Source organism: Apteryx rowi, unplaced genomic scaffold (genome assembly GCF_003343035.1).
Source record: "Apteryx rowi isolate R43461 unplaced genomic scaffold, aptRow1 scaffold_1326, whole genome shotgun sequence".
NCBI lineage: Eukaryota > Metazoa > Chordata > Aves > Apterygiformes > Apterygidae > Apteryx > Apteryx rowi.
In genome coordinates, this window is record NW_020447560.1 from 24,721 (window position 1) to 41,435 (window position 16,715).

The following is a 16,715-nucleotide window of genomic DNA, read 5'->3' on the forward strand; positions in this document are numbered from 1 at the left end:
TTAAATTTAATGCATCTTTGATATCTTCTAAAGTCAGTTTTTAAACCATTGTACTACTTGGTGGATGGAGCAGATTAAAATAAGGCTTACATTTCTACAGCTTTAGCTGTGGTTGCAGTTGCATTAGCTCCAAAACATCTTATACTGATATTTATCTTGTTTATCTTCCTTTTAGGTGAATAAGCTACGTAAGATCATGCACACTAGTATAATACATCCACAGCAGTGATTGTACTGCTTTAGCTACGCTTGTGTAAATCAGCAGAGCTTTTGCACCTGTGTAAGTCCCTTCTTGGGTAGACCTTAGAAACATTGCTCTATTTTGGCCAAAAAGGCATTTTTTATATTAATAAAAAGATTTTTCATCTTCATTTTCTCCTGTATTCTGAAGGGCAACAGATCACACAAGAAGAGACAGAATGGTGGCTGCAAATAGGCTTTGAAGCTGTACTGAAAGAAGTAACTTCCTTCCTTTTATCTGTTTCTCAGCCTTCCTCAGAGCCATAGTACAGTGTATGTATACTTCTGGAGGCAGGCAAAGTTAATATAGGATGCAACCTACTGTATTAAACCAGCTCTTTCCAAAACTCAGAGGGACTTGTTCATCAGTGGCAGGCGATATCACTTATGCAGATGTAGCAATGCTGCCCAGGAGGGAAAGACCACACGTTCCTTCTCAGACATCAGCTCCAGGTAAAGTTCTTGGATGTATAGTGTCTTCCCTCTCTCTCTCTCTCTCTCTCTCTCTCTCTCTCTTTTCTGTTTTAAATTGCCATTGGATAATACTGAAAGAATGCTATAAAATGCTTCATGCAGAAGTCATGGGAAGGGTGAGAAGCTGCAAATGGTGAGAGAAATCCTCATGAGAACCAAATCAGCAAAGCTAGTCTTGAGTCAGTATTGTTACAGAGCAGTGTCCCAGTTTTGGTCCAGTGTTTTGAATAACAGAATGAAAGCAATAGTTGCCAATTTTTGAATAATGAGCACAATTTTTTTTAATATGAATACTATGATTGAAAGTTGTTAGAATATACTCCCCTAAATTACTACCTCATCCAAAAATCAGGTGAATGCATTTTACGATATCTTCATGGAAAAATGGTAGTAAAATAACTCAATCAGAAAACTAGTGGCAGCTGAAAGTGCAGAAACTGTCACTGAAGGAAGTACTGAATGACTCCTAAAACCCTACTGCTCTCCCTCTTTGATTTTCCAGTAGTGATTTTCCCAGAACCACATTATCAGTCTGTGACAGCTTCATATATTTATAACAAAAGACAAAGGATTAAGTGAATATCCAGGGTAAGGAGATGATTTAAACCCTTTTTTCTTAAGAGATAGAATTTCCAGTACTTGGAAACAATGTAATTCATTCTTTAGAGCATTTTGTCAAAATTCTGGATCACAGCTAATGCAAACTATGGTTTTCACTATAAGCAAATAGGAAACACACAGTGGTCAGAGTAAGATGATATTTCCATGCTTTCAAGGTATATTAGTAATTAATGTATTTAATTACTTAAGCAAACAGCATTATGTAATAATCATTTTTAGAATACACGTTGTCCCACTTGCAGTGAAGTTTAATAATGATAATAGTGATCCGAATGCATGCAATTAAATGATAGAAACATTTAAAAAATATTTTTACAGAAGCTTTCTCTCATAAATAAAAATTAGTTCACTTTAATTATATATCTAACAGAAAATATGACATTGTTCTTCATATACATGCATCTGTGGATGTCATTCATATTAGTGTAACCTGTACAACACAAAGCTTAGAGGTTCACCCAGAATTTTACCCCACTTTCTAACAAAATATCATCTATTTGCAGAGGGAGACAGGCATCAAATCTTGATTTGAAGACATCCAAGAATGTCCCTTGATAATGAGCTAATAATACTCACTAAATGAAAAACTTGAATTTGAATTGGTCAGGTCTTAATTTCCAATTAATTTCCAATTAATTTCCAGTTAAAGCTCTCATTAACATCCAGATAGTTCTTGTTAAACTTTTGTCTGTTAGTATTTAGCATTCAGCATTTTCTCCCATAAAGATACTGGCTGCAATAAGCAAGTCATCTCTGACTCTTCCATTGCCTTTAAATCTTTCACTGTAATTAATTTTCTATAGAACTCTATTTTTGTGGCTCTTTTCTGTACATTCTGCAGTGTTTCCAACTCCTTTAAAAATGTGGGTAACAGGGGTATGCACGGTATTACTGTGAGTCTCAGTTATGCTGTACAGAGAGACAAAATTCTCTTAAATAATTTTTCCTTCATTGTTTATAGATCCCAGCGTCACCTCCCCTCATTCTTATATCTTGTTATATTCAAAAACATTTTATTTGAATGGGCTTGAATTTACCAGGCAATCCTGATCAGCTATGTGGCTGTCATTATTTATTGTTTTGTTAAATTTCCGTTGTTTTCAGATTTTATCAGCAATGATTTTTATATTTGCTTTGACACAATGGGAAAAAAGCACTAAACAGTATTGAGCAACTTTAGAACATCTCTAGAAATATCTCCCTGGTGACAATTACTCTTCTGTCTTCATCATTAACACACTACCATACTAACCTAGTAACATAGGTTTTATTGCTATTGAAGTGGACAAAAACTTGAGCCATATTATCGTGCATTAGAAATTTCAAAATAATCAATTTTTGTTGCTTTTTCTTCCTTGAAGTTTTACAACTTTGCCTGAAATTTATACATAATCATTCAGTTGGGCCATGTTCTTTTATTCCAAGAGGTTCATCAAAAAGGAGTCACTTTTAGCATAGGAAGAATAGGAGAATTTCCACAAAATTCTTTTTTGTGATTTTTTAAAACTCAGTAGGAAATTCAGGAAAAAATCCTGAAATGTGACTGCAATGTCAGGCAATGTTCACAAAGCAAACTTAAACTTAGTGCAAGTATTGCAATGACTAGTCCTAAGGTTTCCTGCTCTGTAGTGAACTCTCAGTGAGATATGGGGGATGCCTTTGCAGCTATTGGAAGAGTTGGGAATGCATAAAACCCAGCATGATGAGCTAGGAACTGCCTAAGGCAGCTAATAGAAAAGATCAAAGATGCAAAGTACTGCTCAGTCACCTTTTTTCTCAGAGATAGATCCTCCCCTGCAAGCTAGAAGGCGTGCTCTTCTGCGTGGAGTTAGCTGCCGTGAGCTGGGGTTAACGCAGCTTGAACTGGATGGCTTCCTCATATCAAACACATCCCGTCTTACAAGATGACCCACTTGATACCATGTCCTACACAAAGAGGTTTCAGCACTTCCTCCAGTTTGGAGCAGGAATTTGAAGCCAGCACTCAGTGCGAGACTTTCAGGCCCAAAGTGAATGCACTGGCCACAAGCCCTGGGACTGTCAGTGGTGAGCACCACAAGCTCTCCTTTTGGCAATATCCTGACTCTGTGACACATTAAAGTTCCACTAGAAGATGGCTTGGTACCCAGGTCTCTCCCTTTGCCATATTTTTGCCAGTCTCAGTCTTGGCCAGGAACGTCTGACTATCTTACAGAAAAAGAAGCAGCTTCAAGATGGTGTTGAGGGGAAATGCTACATGGGTAAAACACTCACCTGGGGAGGAGGTGGATTAATCACCATGCTAAATTTGACAGGGGAATGTTCAGAGCAGCAGATTCCCAGACCTGAGGGGAGTCTTCAGATCACTAGGCTACATGAAACTGAAACATCTTCACCTTCTCCTGGCTGTATTTTGTGCAAGTTTAAGATGATTAGATGCAATTTAGCAGAGGAGATGATAAAAAAGTATGAGTTGGGGTGCATATCTAATTTGTCCCACTACAGTAGCTGTCAAGATGTGGTGCAGGTGAAGGGTACACATGCAGGAAACTGAGCTGTTCCCAAAGCTTTGCAGTAGCTGAGTAGGTGTTTTAAATATGTAAAACTTGGATTTGGGTCAAAGTCCTTTTGCAGATCTAGTGACCTGCTGTTTTGTAGCTTTTCTTTATCCATGAGAATTTAGCCAAATTATGCAGATATAAAAGTGCATGTGTATAGGAAAATCCAAAGGGAAAAGTCTCTTGGAGTTCTCCCAAAATCTGTTCTCATCTCAACAGCTATTCAATGCGTTTTACAATGATACAGAAAAAGATACAAAAATCACTGATGGCACAGTTGCAAAGGATATATAAAAGCGCATACTAATGATAAGGAAAGCTCAATTATTGAAACCTTTCAAGCTCACTTGATAAACTGGATTCACTAAACCGCATTTTTAACATAATGTGGAAATAAAAGATGTCTGCAGCTGTAAGTTTGGGAGGCTGTACTCAGAAAAGTGATTGAAATGGATTTGTCATGATCCTATTCCAACTTGAAAGTCAACAGCAAGGTTACTAACACAGTCAGTTGAATCTCAGGTCTCAGTAAAATGCTCTGAGCTAGAGGAATGAAGTGACTCTTGGATGCTCAAGCAGGGAATGGTGAAGAGGAATTAGGAGGTGATACTGGCTGTGCACATGCTTTGGTGAAACCATCACTGGACTAGCAGGTGCTGTTATGATACGTGCGCTTCAAAACAGATGTTCAAAAGTAGAAAAGAGTACTGAAAATATTTGTAAGGATAAACAGAATCTGGAAATCCATTTTATAATGAAAGGCTAGGGCAGTTTAAGCTTCCTAGTTTACTCAAGAAATGTTTGAGAGTGACCTAATCATGGTTCATAAATGATTACACATGAACCTTTTCCCTCTAACAGAAGAACAAACCAAGAAGAGTTCATCTCCGTCATCTAACTACCCTACAAGCAGTCGTAGGCTGGTATTCGTTTGCTCCTTGGCTTCTTGTCTTCCTCCTTAGCCTCCTCAGCCCTTTCAGGTGCTTCAGGCCTTGACCATCTTACTAGCCCTCTGCTGGATCCTTTCCAGTTCCACCAAATCCTTCTTGAACTGATGGCTCCCACTTGGACACAATATTCCAGGTGTGGCTTCAGCAGCACCAAATGGAGCAGGAGAGAAACTTTCCTTGTTCTGCTGGCCACGGTTCTCCTGATGTGGCTCAGTAGGCAGCTTGCGTTGGTTGTGGTGAGGGTGCACTGTTGGCCTACATTTAGCTTAATGTCCAGATGACCATAAGAGCCTGACTATTTTAAGGTCTGACTCTTCGGAGCGAATGACCTGCTAGAAGGACTCCCTATTTGCACATTCACCAAGTAGAAGTTTCCAGTAAATAGAAATGTCTTTCAGCACTTTACAATTTGCATATAGAAGCAAGGTGAAATTTCAGTTTTAGTAAGTGACAGAGACCTCCACCTAGAGAATCAGGGCTTGTTGCTAAACTACGTAAGGGTGTGTAAACATCCAGCAAAATTAAGGTTGCATGGGCATTTTGAAACCACTTGCTGACTTCTGAGGAGTTCACATCCAAAGGATCATATGCCAATATAGATTTTAATAGAAGCTTTACTTTTATTTGAACTATTCAGGTCACAGATGAGAATTTTTTCTTTCATACATTGGGATAAGTGATCTTTTCACTCTTTAAAGGTATGGATCTTTATTTGAGAGGGAAAATATTTAATAACAGTAGCAGATTTTCTAAAGTACCTATTCTAGAAAACGTGTCACCATTTATACGGCTCGTGCGTTTTAAAGTTAAAAAGTCTGCACTGCTCTTTGAAAAATGTTTATGTTGTAAGAAGAAAAGCCCTTATGAACATTTCTTTTTGAGAACAGACTATTACTTATCTATATAGCTAAATATAATTTACAGATTTTCTATAATTCATTGAGCTAATAAATTGTAATAAAACAAGAAGCAAACTGTATTAGGTGACATTCCCTAAAACACAGTAGGTCTTGCCTGTATGAATGAATATCATTTACCAGCCAGTTCCTCTGTATTTTTCTTACATTAAACCATAAAACCTCTCAACACTTTAGCAACTCCCATATCAAATACTATCTCTTTTCAGCCTAATGAAACTCTGTTCTTCCCTTCTGCTAGGCTTTTCCCTGATCAGTGAGATTTTATACAACACAAAGTGCTTACTGGTTAAAAATCCCAGTAATCACAAATTAAGGCAGTAGCACAGAAGCTTATTCTTGATTCAGCTTGATTAAATCTCACCATTTATGGAAAGAAAACCGCGGTTCCAAAGGTGCAAATACTTTTCATAAAACTAGCAAATAGCTTTACAAAATATCTGTCTAAAACAAAATTGAAAATGTGTTTAATAAAGGATGTATGTTCACGTAACTCAAACCAAGCTATTTGGATTGCTTTTCTGTTTTTTTTTTACAGTAATGTGCATGTCTTTGATCATCAGGTCTATTCCTCTGCTATTACAGGTATCACGTCACATCCTGGCACAAAGTTTCACAAGCCCAGAATGCCCCTAAAAATCACCTTGCTACAAAAGCATTTCTCTCAGTTGCAGTTTTCCCTGTGGGTTCTCCCTGCTCCATGGAGCAGTCACAGTTCTCATGCCTTAAATTCATATGATACTTCCTGAGCTTCCTGAGCTGGCTTAGAAACATTGGGAAGTTTGCTATGGATGTACCCAGGTCTTACCCATCCCTCACTCTGTCTGGCTCCCTCCTTGTTCAACCACACAGGACCCATGTAGTTCAAGCAAGAATTATGGGGGAGGCTTTTAGTTACTTCCTGACACCAGCAGGAAATGATAAGTCATCAACTTGCCTGTTTTTTCTTAAAAAAAAAAAAAAAAGAAGCTGAACTAGCAGCTTGGGAAACACATGCCCCTTTTAATATGGACTCATTCTTCTACGTACTTCTTGATTGTTTCTTTGCTTAGTGGCTCATACAACCACAAATGTCAGCATTTCCCTGCTCCTTACAGGAAATACAATCACATATGCTGAACTGCGCATGAAGCCGAAACCCAGAGGGAGCAGCAGATCAGAGATTTCCGCTTCTGGTATTGTGCTATTTTCTTTGGTTGTCAGTTACTAATTATAGATTTAGTCTTCCCTATTAGCCAACAGTAAAACGTGTTATCAGGAATCTTTATTTTATACACAACCTCTCAACAAAGAACTGAGATATGATTTCACATTCATGTTCCTTTTCACTGGATTCTTAGATAAACACACTTTTCTCATAAAAATAATCTTGAGATTTTTAAAATAATTTAAAAAAATGCTTTTATGCCCTAAACTGAACTGAGTGAGGGTTTTTTGTTTGTTTGGGTTTTTCTAAGAATAGAGGAAGGAAGTATTTTTTAGAAAACAACTGTAGTTAGAACATTCCTATAGTTAGAACATTCATGAATGAATCAAAATGTACTGGACTGGGGTTTGGTTTCATGCAGTTTGGATTTCAGGGCCTCAGTAAAATTTCACGGTTTTTGAGGAACTCTCATGTAAGTACAAACTTGCTTGTGTCTCTGCAGGAACAGTCACAGGGGCAGATTTTGCCTTGGGAGTCAGTGTAATACCCAGATCTTTATTTGCTAGTTGTGAACTGATTGTTATCCTCTCTGCACCGAATGAAGTTTGCCAGACAAGATAAGGCCCACAGAACTGCAAACTGAAAAGGAACATTACAAAGTACACCTAAGCCAGTCAAAGAATGAGGCAAGATCAGGAACACAGTAATTACAAAAGCGTAACTTTGTGACTTGTAGAAATGGCACCTTGATCCCAAATTTCATGGGTTCCTCCCTTTCCTGAGTTTTACACTGTCACAAGCTGATGAAGGCCAAACAGCTGGAGAGATACTCATTTAGCTGCACATTATGGCAATATGCTATCAGTATGGGACCTTTGCCTTTTGTATATGTTCATGTAAGTTGGTCCTCAGCCCTAGGATGCACTTTACCACATCTTTATCTTTTCCTGTGGAGAGTGTGATAGAGAGGAGGAATATACCACAAACCATTCCTGGTACTTCCTCTGAAGTGCTCTGAGTATCTTACAGGGTACAGGTGGGTAGGTGGGAGGAGGCAGTTCTTGAAAAAATTATCTTGAAGGAGAAAGTGAGAATTCATTTCCTCAAGCCCCCGATATCTTCCTATACATGAGAAAGAGGCACTGGGCTAGGACATCCTTGAGAGTGCCCATGGGCTTCCCTGTGGCTGGGGGAAGCCGATGGGACTGGAGCTGTACTACCAGGACATGATTAAAGGAGAGCTCACTAGTCCAGAGAGCACTGCAGGAGGGGAACTTCCACCTCATCTTATCTGCCACTTAATAGACAATTCCCACAGCAGGAATCCATGTGTGATTGGTGGGATTGTCGAAATCCCAGTCAATGTGACCTGATTGCCAGATAATACTTTTTATTATGTCACAGATTTTTCTGTATCACTTGTACTGAATTTCCTCCTACAAACAGCTCAGTAATTCTTAATGGAATAATTAATTGAAAATCATTTTCTTTTTCTGACAAAATGATCCTTTAATTTCACTTTCACTTATGCAAAACAGATGTAAATTGTTAATAAGTAAAATGTCCCTAAATACTTTAAACAGCAGAGAGATTTTAGACAGATGTTTTCCATATTGCTTCCAAGTTGGAAACTGGCATATATAAAGGCAATGTTAATTTTAATAAGGCAAAGATTTTAAGCTGTTCTTCTACCTGACTTTCTGAAGGTGCCAGATGTCAGCATTCAGCCTGGTTTTACGTGGCCGTGATCCTGGGAATTCTGGTGCTCATTTTGCTGGGCGTTATGGCTGTTTTAGCGAAGCAATGTGAGTAGATCATAGTGTCTACTTCATCTCTTCACTGCAGGCATGGTTAAATTTCACAAGGAGTATGTTGCCAAAAGAAAAATTCCCTTAATTTGCATTAAAGGTGTCAAGTTATACATAAATACAGGAAGATAAATGTAGCATTCCAAAGGGAACATTTGTTATCTCTCATTTAACGTATAGAGCACTGATGAAGGGAAGTTGCTACAATCTACCTCATCATCAGTGATGCTGAAGGCCTAGATAGGGACATTTCAAATCATTATGATAATCAGAACCTTTGACCTTCCTGATTTATGAGTTAAAAGTTGCACCCATGATGCTGCTTCAAGATCATTTCCCTTAATTACTTTACAGGTTTGAAGAAATAGAATAAAAAGCAGACTTCAAAGTTAGTTGAGTAAAACTTGTTTCATTTAATCAGACTTCCCTAGCACCAGTAATATCATAACCCACACTGCACTCCAGTTATACAAGAACAGTTCTAGGGAAGTCATTAATTTTCTAGGAGAATAAAATCTTGAAAAACTTCATCCCTGCATCCCTGCCAACCCTCCTTAAATCCCCTCAAAATATCACATATTCTTTAAATACTCAACTATCAAAAATGGCACAAGCTTATTTTCATTTTCCATACTGGCTATATTATTCAGCAGCTACACCCTTTGCCAGACAGTTATACTCATCATTGAATACTCAGTTACATACGCACACACTCACACTCACAGTATAAAGCTGGATATAGAGATGACATTTCCTTGACCCTGTTGTTAACCATAATCTCTTTTTTTTGTTAAAGTTGTGAAGGGCAGGGGAGAAAAATCGGAAAGTTTGTCTCAGTATAGTCTTAATAGCACTCACAAACACATTTCTTCGGAGAAAGCTGACTCAGTGGTGCTACTGAAATGGCTAATGGAGGAACTGTGTGAAGATGGAGAGGGTAAGGAAAGTTAGTCTTTTTATAACACAGAACACATGCTGTGTGTATGCTTTTGTTGTCTCTTGCTCCCATTTCTGTAATTTATGGGAAATTACTAGTACTACTCACAGAGCATGGTGTCGCTGCAGAGAAGTGGTGACAGGATCTAAACTGACATTGTAATGATAATAGTTTTGATCTTCTTTTGGTACATAATTTTCAGTACTTTCTTTGTGTTTGGAGCAGAACTATCAGGGGCTGCTGTCAGAAATGCCATATGCCTCAGATCCTCCCTGTGTCCTGGAGAGCACTTTGCAGCCAATAGCTGTTTGTATGTTTGCAAAGAGCAGGAGGGAATTTAACTTTCATATCCTTTTGTAAGGATCAGGCAGGGGAAAATCTTCCTAGGGTCTTGTGGTCATGGATCTATTGATTGTTGGTAAATTGTAATGCTTTTCTAAGGATTGATTATAATGAGAAAAAGGATATAGACACTGTTACTTCAAAACGTTAGAGGAAGCCAAGAGGTTCCTCACACATGCTCTGAGTGAAATGGAAAGTAAACCTGGGAGTAAGTGTTCCCCTTATTTAACATAGTTCCTCCTCCAGCTCCATAGCCATAGTTTGGACCTCAACAAAGTAGCTGGGCTTTCCAAACACCTAATGTGTCAAACACACATTCTCCACATCATGTTGCATCACATGGTGTCTCCTCACAAGGGGCTGTGGGAGGGAGACCCAGTGTCTTGGCAGCCCTCTAGGTCCTCCCCCTGCTCTCCATATGGCAAGTGGCACCAAGGAGGTGACAAGAGGCTGGTGCTGTGCAGTGGGAATGCTCAAGTGCATAGTGCCACGGCAAGGCACTGGGAAACCGAGGAGAGCAGGGACACTGGAGCCCTCAACCCTTGCTCCACACCCAGTAAACCCACGCCTGGGAGAGAGGATGAACTGCTTTTGGACCAGTCAGCCAGGCAGATTAACTTAAAATGCTACAGAGCAAGCAAAAGAAGCCACGGTGCTAGCTAATTGCTCTCCCCTTCCCTACCCACAGGAACAACATGTGAGCTGTGTCCACCAGGGTGGCAACTACACAGGGGGAGATGTTACTACTTCTCTGAGGAGGCTGTAAGCTGGGATGACAGCCAGAGAAACTGCCTGGCTAGGAAATCCCAGCTTCTTGTTGTTGAAGATGAAATTGAGATGGTGAGTCTTTCAGCAGCCCTAAAATTGTGCAACAATCACCTGCATTAGTCAAACATTTCACCAAGTGAACCCTGAAACACTGCCTAGATGACAGATGCACATGCAGCCGAGCAAGAGCATCAGGTGCAGAGCATCTAACTCCTTACAGACAGGACTTGTCTTGGAGTGGGCCTACAGGGTAGAGCTGAAGAAGCACAAGAGGGGCAAGTGTGGAAACCAAAGTAGCTTTGACTGGGAGGAGGAAATCCTGGGGGCCTCCCATTCATTTCCATCACTTGCCTCTGGGAGGAGAGGCTTCATTCAGCACTGAATGGAAATCCAAACAGTCAAACCTCCCTCTCATCTTCTTTTGGGAACATGAATGGCAGGGTATCACTAAATAGCAGGTCATGGCTCTTCTGAGCAATTTATAGTTCCCTAAGGAGCAGGTCTTTTGGAGTTTAAGGAACAGGCTTTGTAACCTAGCACATTAGAGTGAGGAGTATCAGAGGCCATTTCCAAGTGTGGAGGAATTTTGAAAGTTGACAGGAAGCTAGTCAGCCTGACTGGCAGTCAGAAGAGAATTTCTGTGACTAGTCAATGCATATGGGCCAGTGTAGCAGGCATCACTTTGATATGGCTGGATCCCTACCCTAGCTCTCCACGTGAGGGACTACATTAAAAGCTGTGCATGAGACAGAACAGTGACAGAGCACAGCAGAAAAGCTTTGCTGTTGAATAACATATTTCTACTTGCTCCACAGGAATTTATAGATAATAAAGAGAGAGATACCAAGTATATCTGGATTGGGTTGAAGTTTCAAGAGAAGAAGAAACAATGGAGTTGGCTTGAGAATCATGGAGTAAGAGAAAACAGGTGATGACTAGGGATGGGGAAGTCTTTGGTAAAAGCAAAGGCACATTACTCTGCATGGAAATACAACTCTGAATCCAAGCTAATTTCCTAATGCACAGATCTAGTCCTGCAGTCTCAAGCACTTATTTACATCTAATCCATGGCCAATTTCATGTCAACCATATCCTGCTGAGCACCTTTGGAAACATTGATTTTCTGCCTGCAAAATCAACCACAGCCACAGCCCATGTATACATTGATGCAGAGGGACATAACTGCACAGTTCTGCCACTAAAATCACTATTGGCAAACTCTCTTCATGTACAAACTGTGCATACCACCTCTGTCGAATGTGATGCCAGTCATGTAGACTGGGTGCCTGGGATTCATGCAGCTGAAGGGTCCTTCCCCTCCCTTTCACCATTACAGTGCAGCGTCATGGCTGCGTATGGAGATTTTCCCATGTTTCTTAAGCTAATGTTTGTGAGCATCAATCTCTCAGCAGCCAGCAGTCTTGGTCGTGGGTGCACATTCCATCTATGTGTGGAAATAGAGGAACTGTGCTTCAGTGGGCTAACTCATGTGCTTCACCCAAACCCCTCACTTAGTGTATTTATCAGCAAATTTTATCCAGTACTGAATTTAAAGCTGACCACTCATTAGGTTCTTTTTGTTCTCTCATCAGGATAGTGCTAAACAGAATTGAGGCTGACAAGAACTGTGCTGTTTACAGAAGAAAAAATATGATCCAAACAGATAACTGCCAGACTTTAAAAAAGTGGATATGCAAGAAGAATGCAACTTTGTTGGTTCTCTGAACCAGATTGCCAGATAACAGGCAGAGCTCTTTGTCAGAAGACCCATTTTGCTGATAAAAGCATCTGATGTAAATAACTTTACGAGACTTGCACAGAAGTTTGAATTCTGCTGTCCTGTGCCCTTTACCTCACTTAAGACAGTATCTGATAAATCAAGAGGTAGCTTAGAAGTTGCCAAGTTTCAGTGTGAAGACCAAGCAGTAGGACAGTTAACTCAGCACATGTGGTTTTTGGGGGCGCAGAGTGTTCCCACAGACAGACATTGGCAGAAGCTTGCTGTGGGAAAGGGGAGGGGACAAGAGCAACTCATGTGAGGATGAACAATAGGTAAAATGAACCGTGATGTGCGAGAAATCTGCCATCTGTGAGGATGAAAGTGTGTGTTGGAATACACAGCTTTTGTTTATATCCCTGACACTGCCTTTACTGAGCTGAGGCACTTTCTATATGGGATTCAATATTTTAATGTTTTTTGAAGTTTTATATTTTTTCCTTATAGTCTAAATGTGACTCTTTCACAAGTCACTGGAGGGCTGGGAGAAATGCTTTTACTAGACACTTAAACTTTTTCAGAGCTGGCCTGCATGGCTGCTGGCAATATAGACATTAGACTCAGCACAAAGTGACTCATAACACTTGTGGTTAATAAGCTGCTACCTTCTTCTGATACTGAACCTTATGATCTGAAAGCAAGCTCTTAGCACAGGAAAGGGCTTGGACCATAAGACCAGATTGTAGTGGAACAGTATGAGGAAAGATGGTAGCCTGCCTTTCCTCCTCTCCTTGCCCTTTATGTTGTGAATTCTCTAACATGCAACTGTAAGTACTGCCTGGACGGTAGGCCAGGAAGGCATGACAAGGTACTGAAGCTACACAAAGAATGGTGAAATTACTGTCTGTGGATGCACCTAGTAAACACATTGCTTGGTCATTTAGTTTCAGGGACACATGCTATTTCTGGATGTAGAATAAAGGAATGATAGGAGCAGTCTGACTTATTGACTTTATTATATAATTGAAAAAGTGGAGAAATGTGTTGAATTGATTTCTATGAACACAGAGACACCTCACAATTGTTCCAGCTTTTACAAACACCTTAGTCTCATACAGGTAATAATTATTCTAGATCTGTATCTAGCACATCTTTGAAACCAGAGTGAACAAAAGCAAAGAAAATGTTTGCATTTGTCATTTCCAGTGACTCATGTTGCAACAATCAGGAAAACCAATAACATGTAACCATGGAAATTTAAAAAATAATATAAGGGAAAATGGAAGTGGAGCTGCAATAAAACTGTTTTCTTCTTGTTCACAAATCATGTACTTTCACTTATGTATTATCAGGGCCCTGAGTGCACAGAGGCCTTAATGGCCCTGACCAGCCTCTCCTGAGACCCTCACCCAAACCTCTTGCCTGTGGGCCCAGGAGCCTTATTTAATCTCAGGCCTGGGCCTCCAGTCTCTGCTTAAACTGTGTCATAGATGTACCTGTCTCCAGCCCTCCTGGACTGACCTCGGACCTTTGCTAGAGTTAGCTTGTCTCATGAATAGATCCCTCCATCCAAGTATGTTTTGGCTTGTCTCCAGTCCTGTCTTTGTCCTTGTCTCTTGGATAGACTCTGGGCCCACATTGTAGCCTTGTCTCCAGTCCTGTCTCTGGCCACGTTTCCTCTGGCTCCTGACTGGAGTACCTGGATAGACCCTGGACCTGGTTCATTGCTTGCCTTGTCTGGGACTTTTGATGGACTGTCACCAGCACCCTGCTCCGCTTGCTGTGGTCAGACCCTTTGGTGAGGGCACTGCCTGTGCTGAGGTGACCCTCAGCTCCTGGCTCACCTTCCCTTAGGTATGTACATCAGCTGTTACCAAGCATACCAAGCCCCATAGCTGGCATTTTCAGTTCTTTCGTACAGATCAAGCTGAGTTTTGTATTCCTGCAAATAGTCTTTTCATTATTGGAGCCCAGAACTTTGGCTCTGCAGATTTTATGTCCCCTCATAATGCTCAGGTGCCTGGGGATCTCTGAATTACTCCTGCCCATATTAAGACTCACAGATCTCTTCTGTCCATCCCAAACATCCACTGAAGCAGATTGCAACCCCTTTCATGCACAAATTAACCCCAGTCAAAGACATGACTCTTACAGCAGACTGTATACCATTTATATGTGTACTTCCACCCTCTGAGCTAACTTGCATGCGTGAACTTTATTTTCTTCTTACAGGAGCAATGAGTGGAAAAATGTCTTCTCCTCCAAGTGCAGAGGTGAACTGCCAAACCTTAAAAAGGTGGATCTCCAAGAAAAACACAACCTTGATTCTTCTCTGCCAGATACTAGGCACTATTTTTCACAGTCAAAAGAAGTAGTTGGCTTGCTTAAGTTAACAAGGGCTTCTACAAGGGGTAGATGAACACAGTACAACCTGTATATTTTACTGTAGCAAAGAATACCAACCCTCCCACAGTATGTTTGATTCTTGTTCACATGACTTATGCACCACAATCATGGAACACAGTCATGACTACATTCAACACGGAAACCAAACAATGAGGCTGTTTTCTTTCCAGATGTGCTTTGAGTCAAAAATACCAGACAGAATCTGGTCTTATCTACATCATCTTAGTCTTATCCACATGGCAGGCTGGACAATTAAACTGGTGGCTGGGCTGGTTTATCCTTTGAATAAAATACCAAACAAATACTTTTGATGTGGAATCTAATATTCAAAAAGTTCATAAATTAGTTATGTTTCCAAACTATGAACCTGTAGTCTTATAGCATACTGTCACTTTGTGGGGCAAAACAACAGAAGCACTCTCATATTTACAAAGTGCTGTCTTACAAAAGTATAACCTACTCTGTGCTTACAGACAGGGCTGCTTATGTAAATTTTCATTTTACCCACTGTAATTTTATTTCAGATAGGACCTCTTCACATGCCCCTTAAGTTAACTCTTCTTATGCTATGCTTTCCACAGTAAGAAGCTAGATTTTTACATCATTTTATAGAATCATAGAATAATTTATAGTGGAGGGGATCTCAAGGCCATTTTATAGTCAGTGGGAGATTCTAAGTTGCCAGGGTTTTACTAAATTTTATGTACTTTTACACAGGCCATGGGTGGGTGGGGGAAGACAAATGACATTAAAATCGAAGGTGCTATTCTAACAAAAAAAGCATAGACTGGAATTAAAGTCCTTATAGCAGTGAAAGAGAGAGACAAGTCCAATGTGGCTTTCAAAACATATAGCCCTTAGATAACCTTTATTGTGATACATACAATTAAAGGCAGCTGCACGTTTCCAGATATGTTGTCTCATACCTGTACCAGATGTCAAATGCTCCAGTGGAGCTTGTGGTTAATGTCTAGCAACTTGTGATGAGTAACTAACAGACACACTTACACTGAGCTCTGGGCATAAAGTACCCTGGGTTTAACATACATGAGTCCAGCTACAGAATGAAAGATTACTGAGAAATACGATAACACAAACAAATTGACACCCCTCCACTGCTGCGTGTGAAAATGAGTTCTTCACTGCACCAAAAGCAAAGAGAAGATAAAGTGGTGTGTGAGCCCTGAAAGTCAGAGACCTGAGAAACTACACGCATAGGAAAATACCCTCCATATTTTAGCAATTTACCTCTACTTAACCTGCAATGACCACAGTGAATGTTAGATAAGAGAGAGGGCCTCAGAGAAGTAACTTTCAGTTCAATTTTCAGACTCCTGCACAAATGTAAACTTGGTATCAGGTGAGAATCAAGCTATGGACACTGATGGGTAACACCTCACTTAGCTTGTTTATGGACACACAAAGGTGTCAGGAAGGTGGTAGGTGTGTATGAGAGCTTTTAAGGCTCAGGGATCCTCTGTGGAAACAGATACTAATCACTTGATGCAATCTGCTATGTTCCATAAGCATAATATGATGGTTTTTCAGAAGGACTTTGAGTCCTACAGATTAAAAAGTGAACAACATCTTCAGTGAGGGTGATTTTCTCTCAAGTGAAAACAGCCCAACTTTCCCCTACAGTATGCAATATCAGCAGCTAAAGTTTCATTTGAAAAACTGTTATTCTCGTGTTAAAAAAAAAGAAAGAAAGAAAGAAAAGAAAGAAAGAAAAGAAAAAAGAAAAATCTCAATGCAGCATGTGTGTGCGTGGGAGAGGTTTGTTCATTCTGGATACAGAAGCAAAGGCAAGCAACGGTCTGAAATGAACACACTATATCTTCTCAATGGGAA

The 16,715-nt window shown here is 40.1% G+C and overlaps 1 protein-coding gene across 1 annotated transcript; it reads left to right on the forward strand.

The window, feature by feature from the left end:
- The first annotated feature begins 392 nt into the window (after positions 1-392).
- Positions 393-13,775, forward strand: LOC112961496 (killer cell lectin-like receptor subfamily F member 1). The gene is made up of 7 exons (XM_026056758.1): positions 393-693; positions 6,837-6,914; positions 8,593-8,691; positions 9,491-9,631; positions 10,662-10,813; positions 11,557-11,669; positions 12,334-13,775. Exons 1-7 carry the CDS (start codon positions 552-554, stop codon positions 12,464-12,466), a joined length of 858 nt encoding a protein of 285 aa, XP_025912543.1. The 5' UTR covers positions 393-551; the 3' UTR covers positions 12,467-13,775.
- Positions 13,776-16,715: the final 2,940 nt, after the last annotated feature.

What these genes read in the sequence shown, in the direction of transcription:
- LOC112961496 (XM_026056758.1), top strand. Translation starts at nt 552, where the DNA reads ATGCAACCTACTGTATTAAACCAGCTCTTTCCAAAACTCAGAGGGACT. An exon ending in ATCAGAGATTTCCGCTTCTG is followed by an intron (nt 6,915 to 8,592) that starts GTATTGTGCTAT and finishes GACTTTCTGAAG; the next exon opens with GTGCCAGATGTCAGCATTCA. An exon ending in GGCTGTTTTAGCGAAGCAAT is followed by an intron (nt 8,692 to 9,490) that starts GTGAGTAGATCA and finishes TTTTTGTTAAAG; the next exon opens with TTGTGAAGGGCAGGGGAGAA.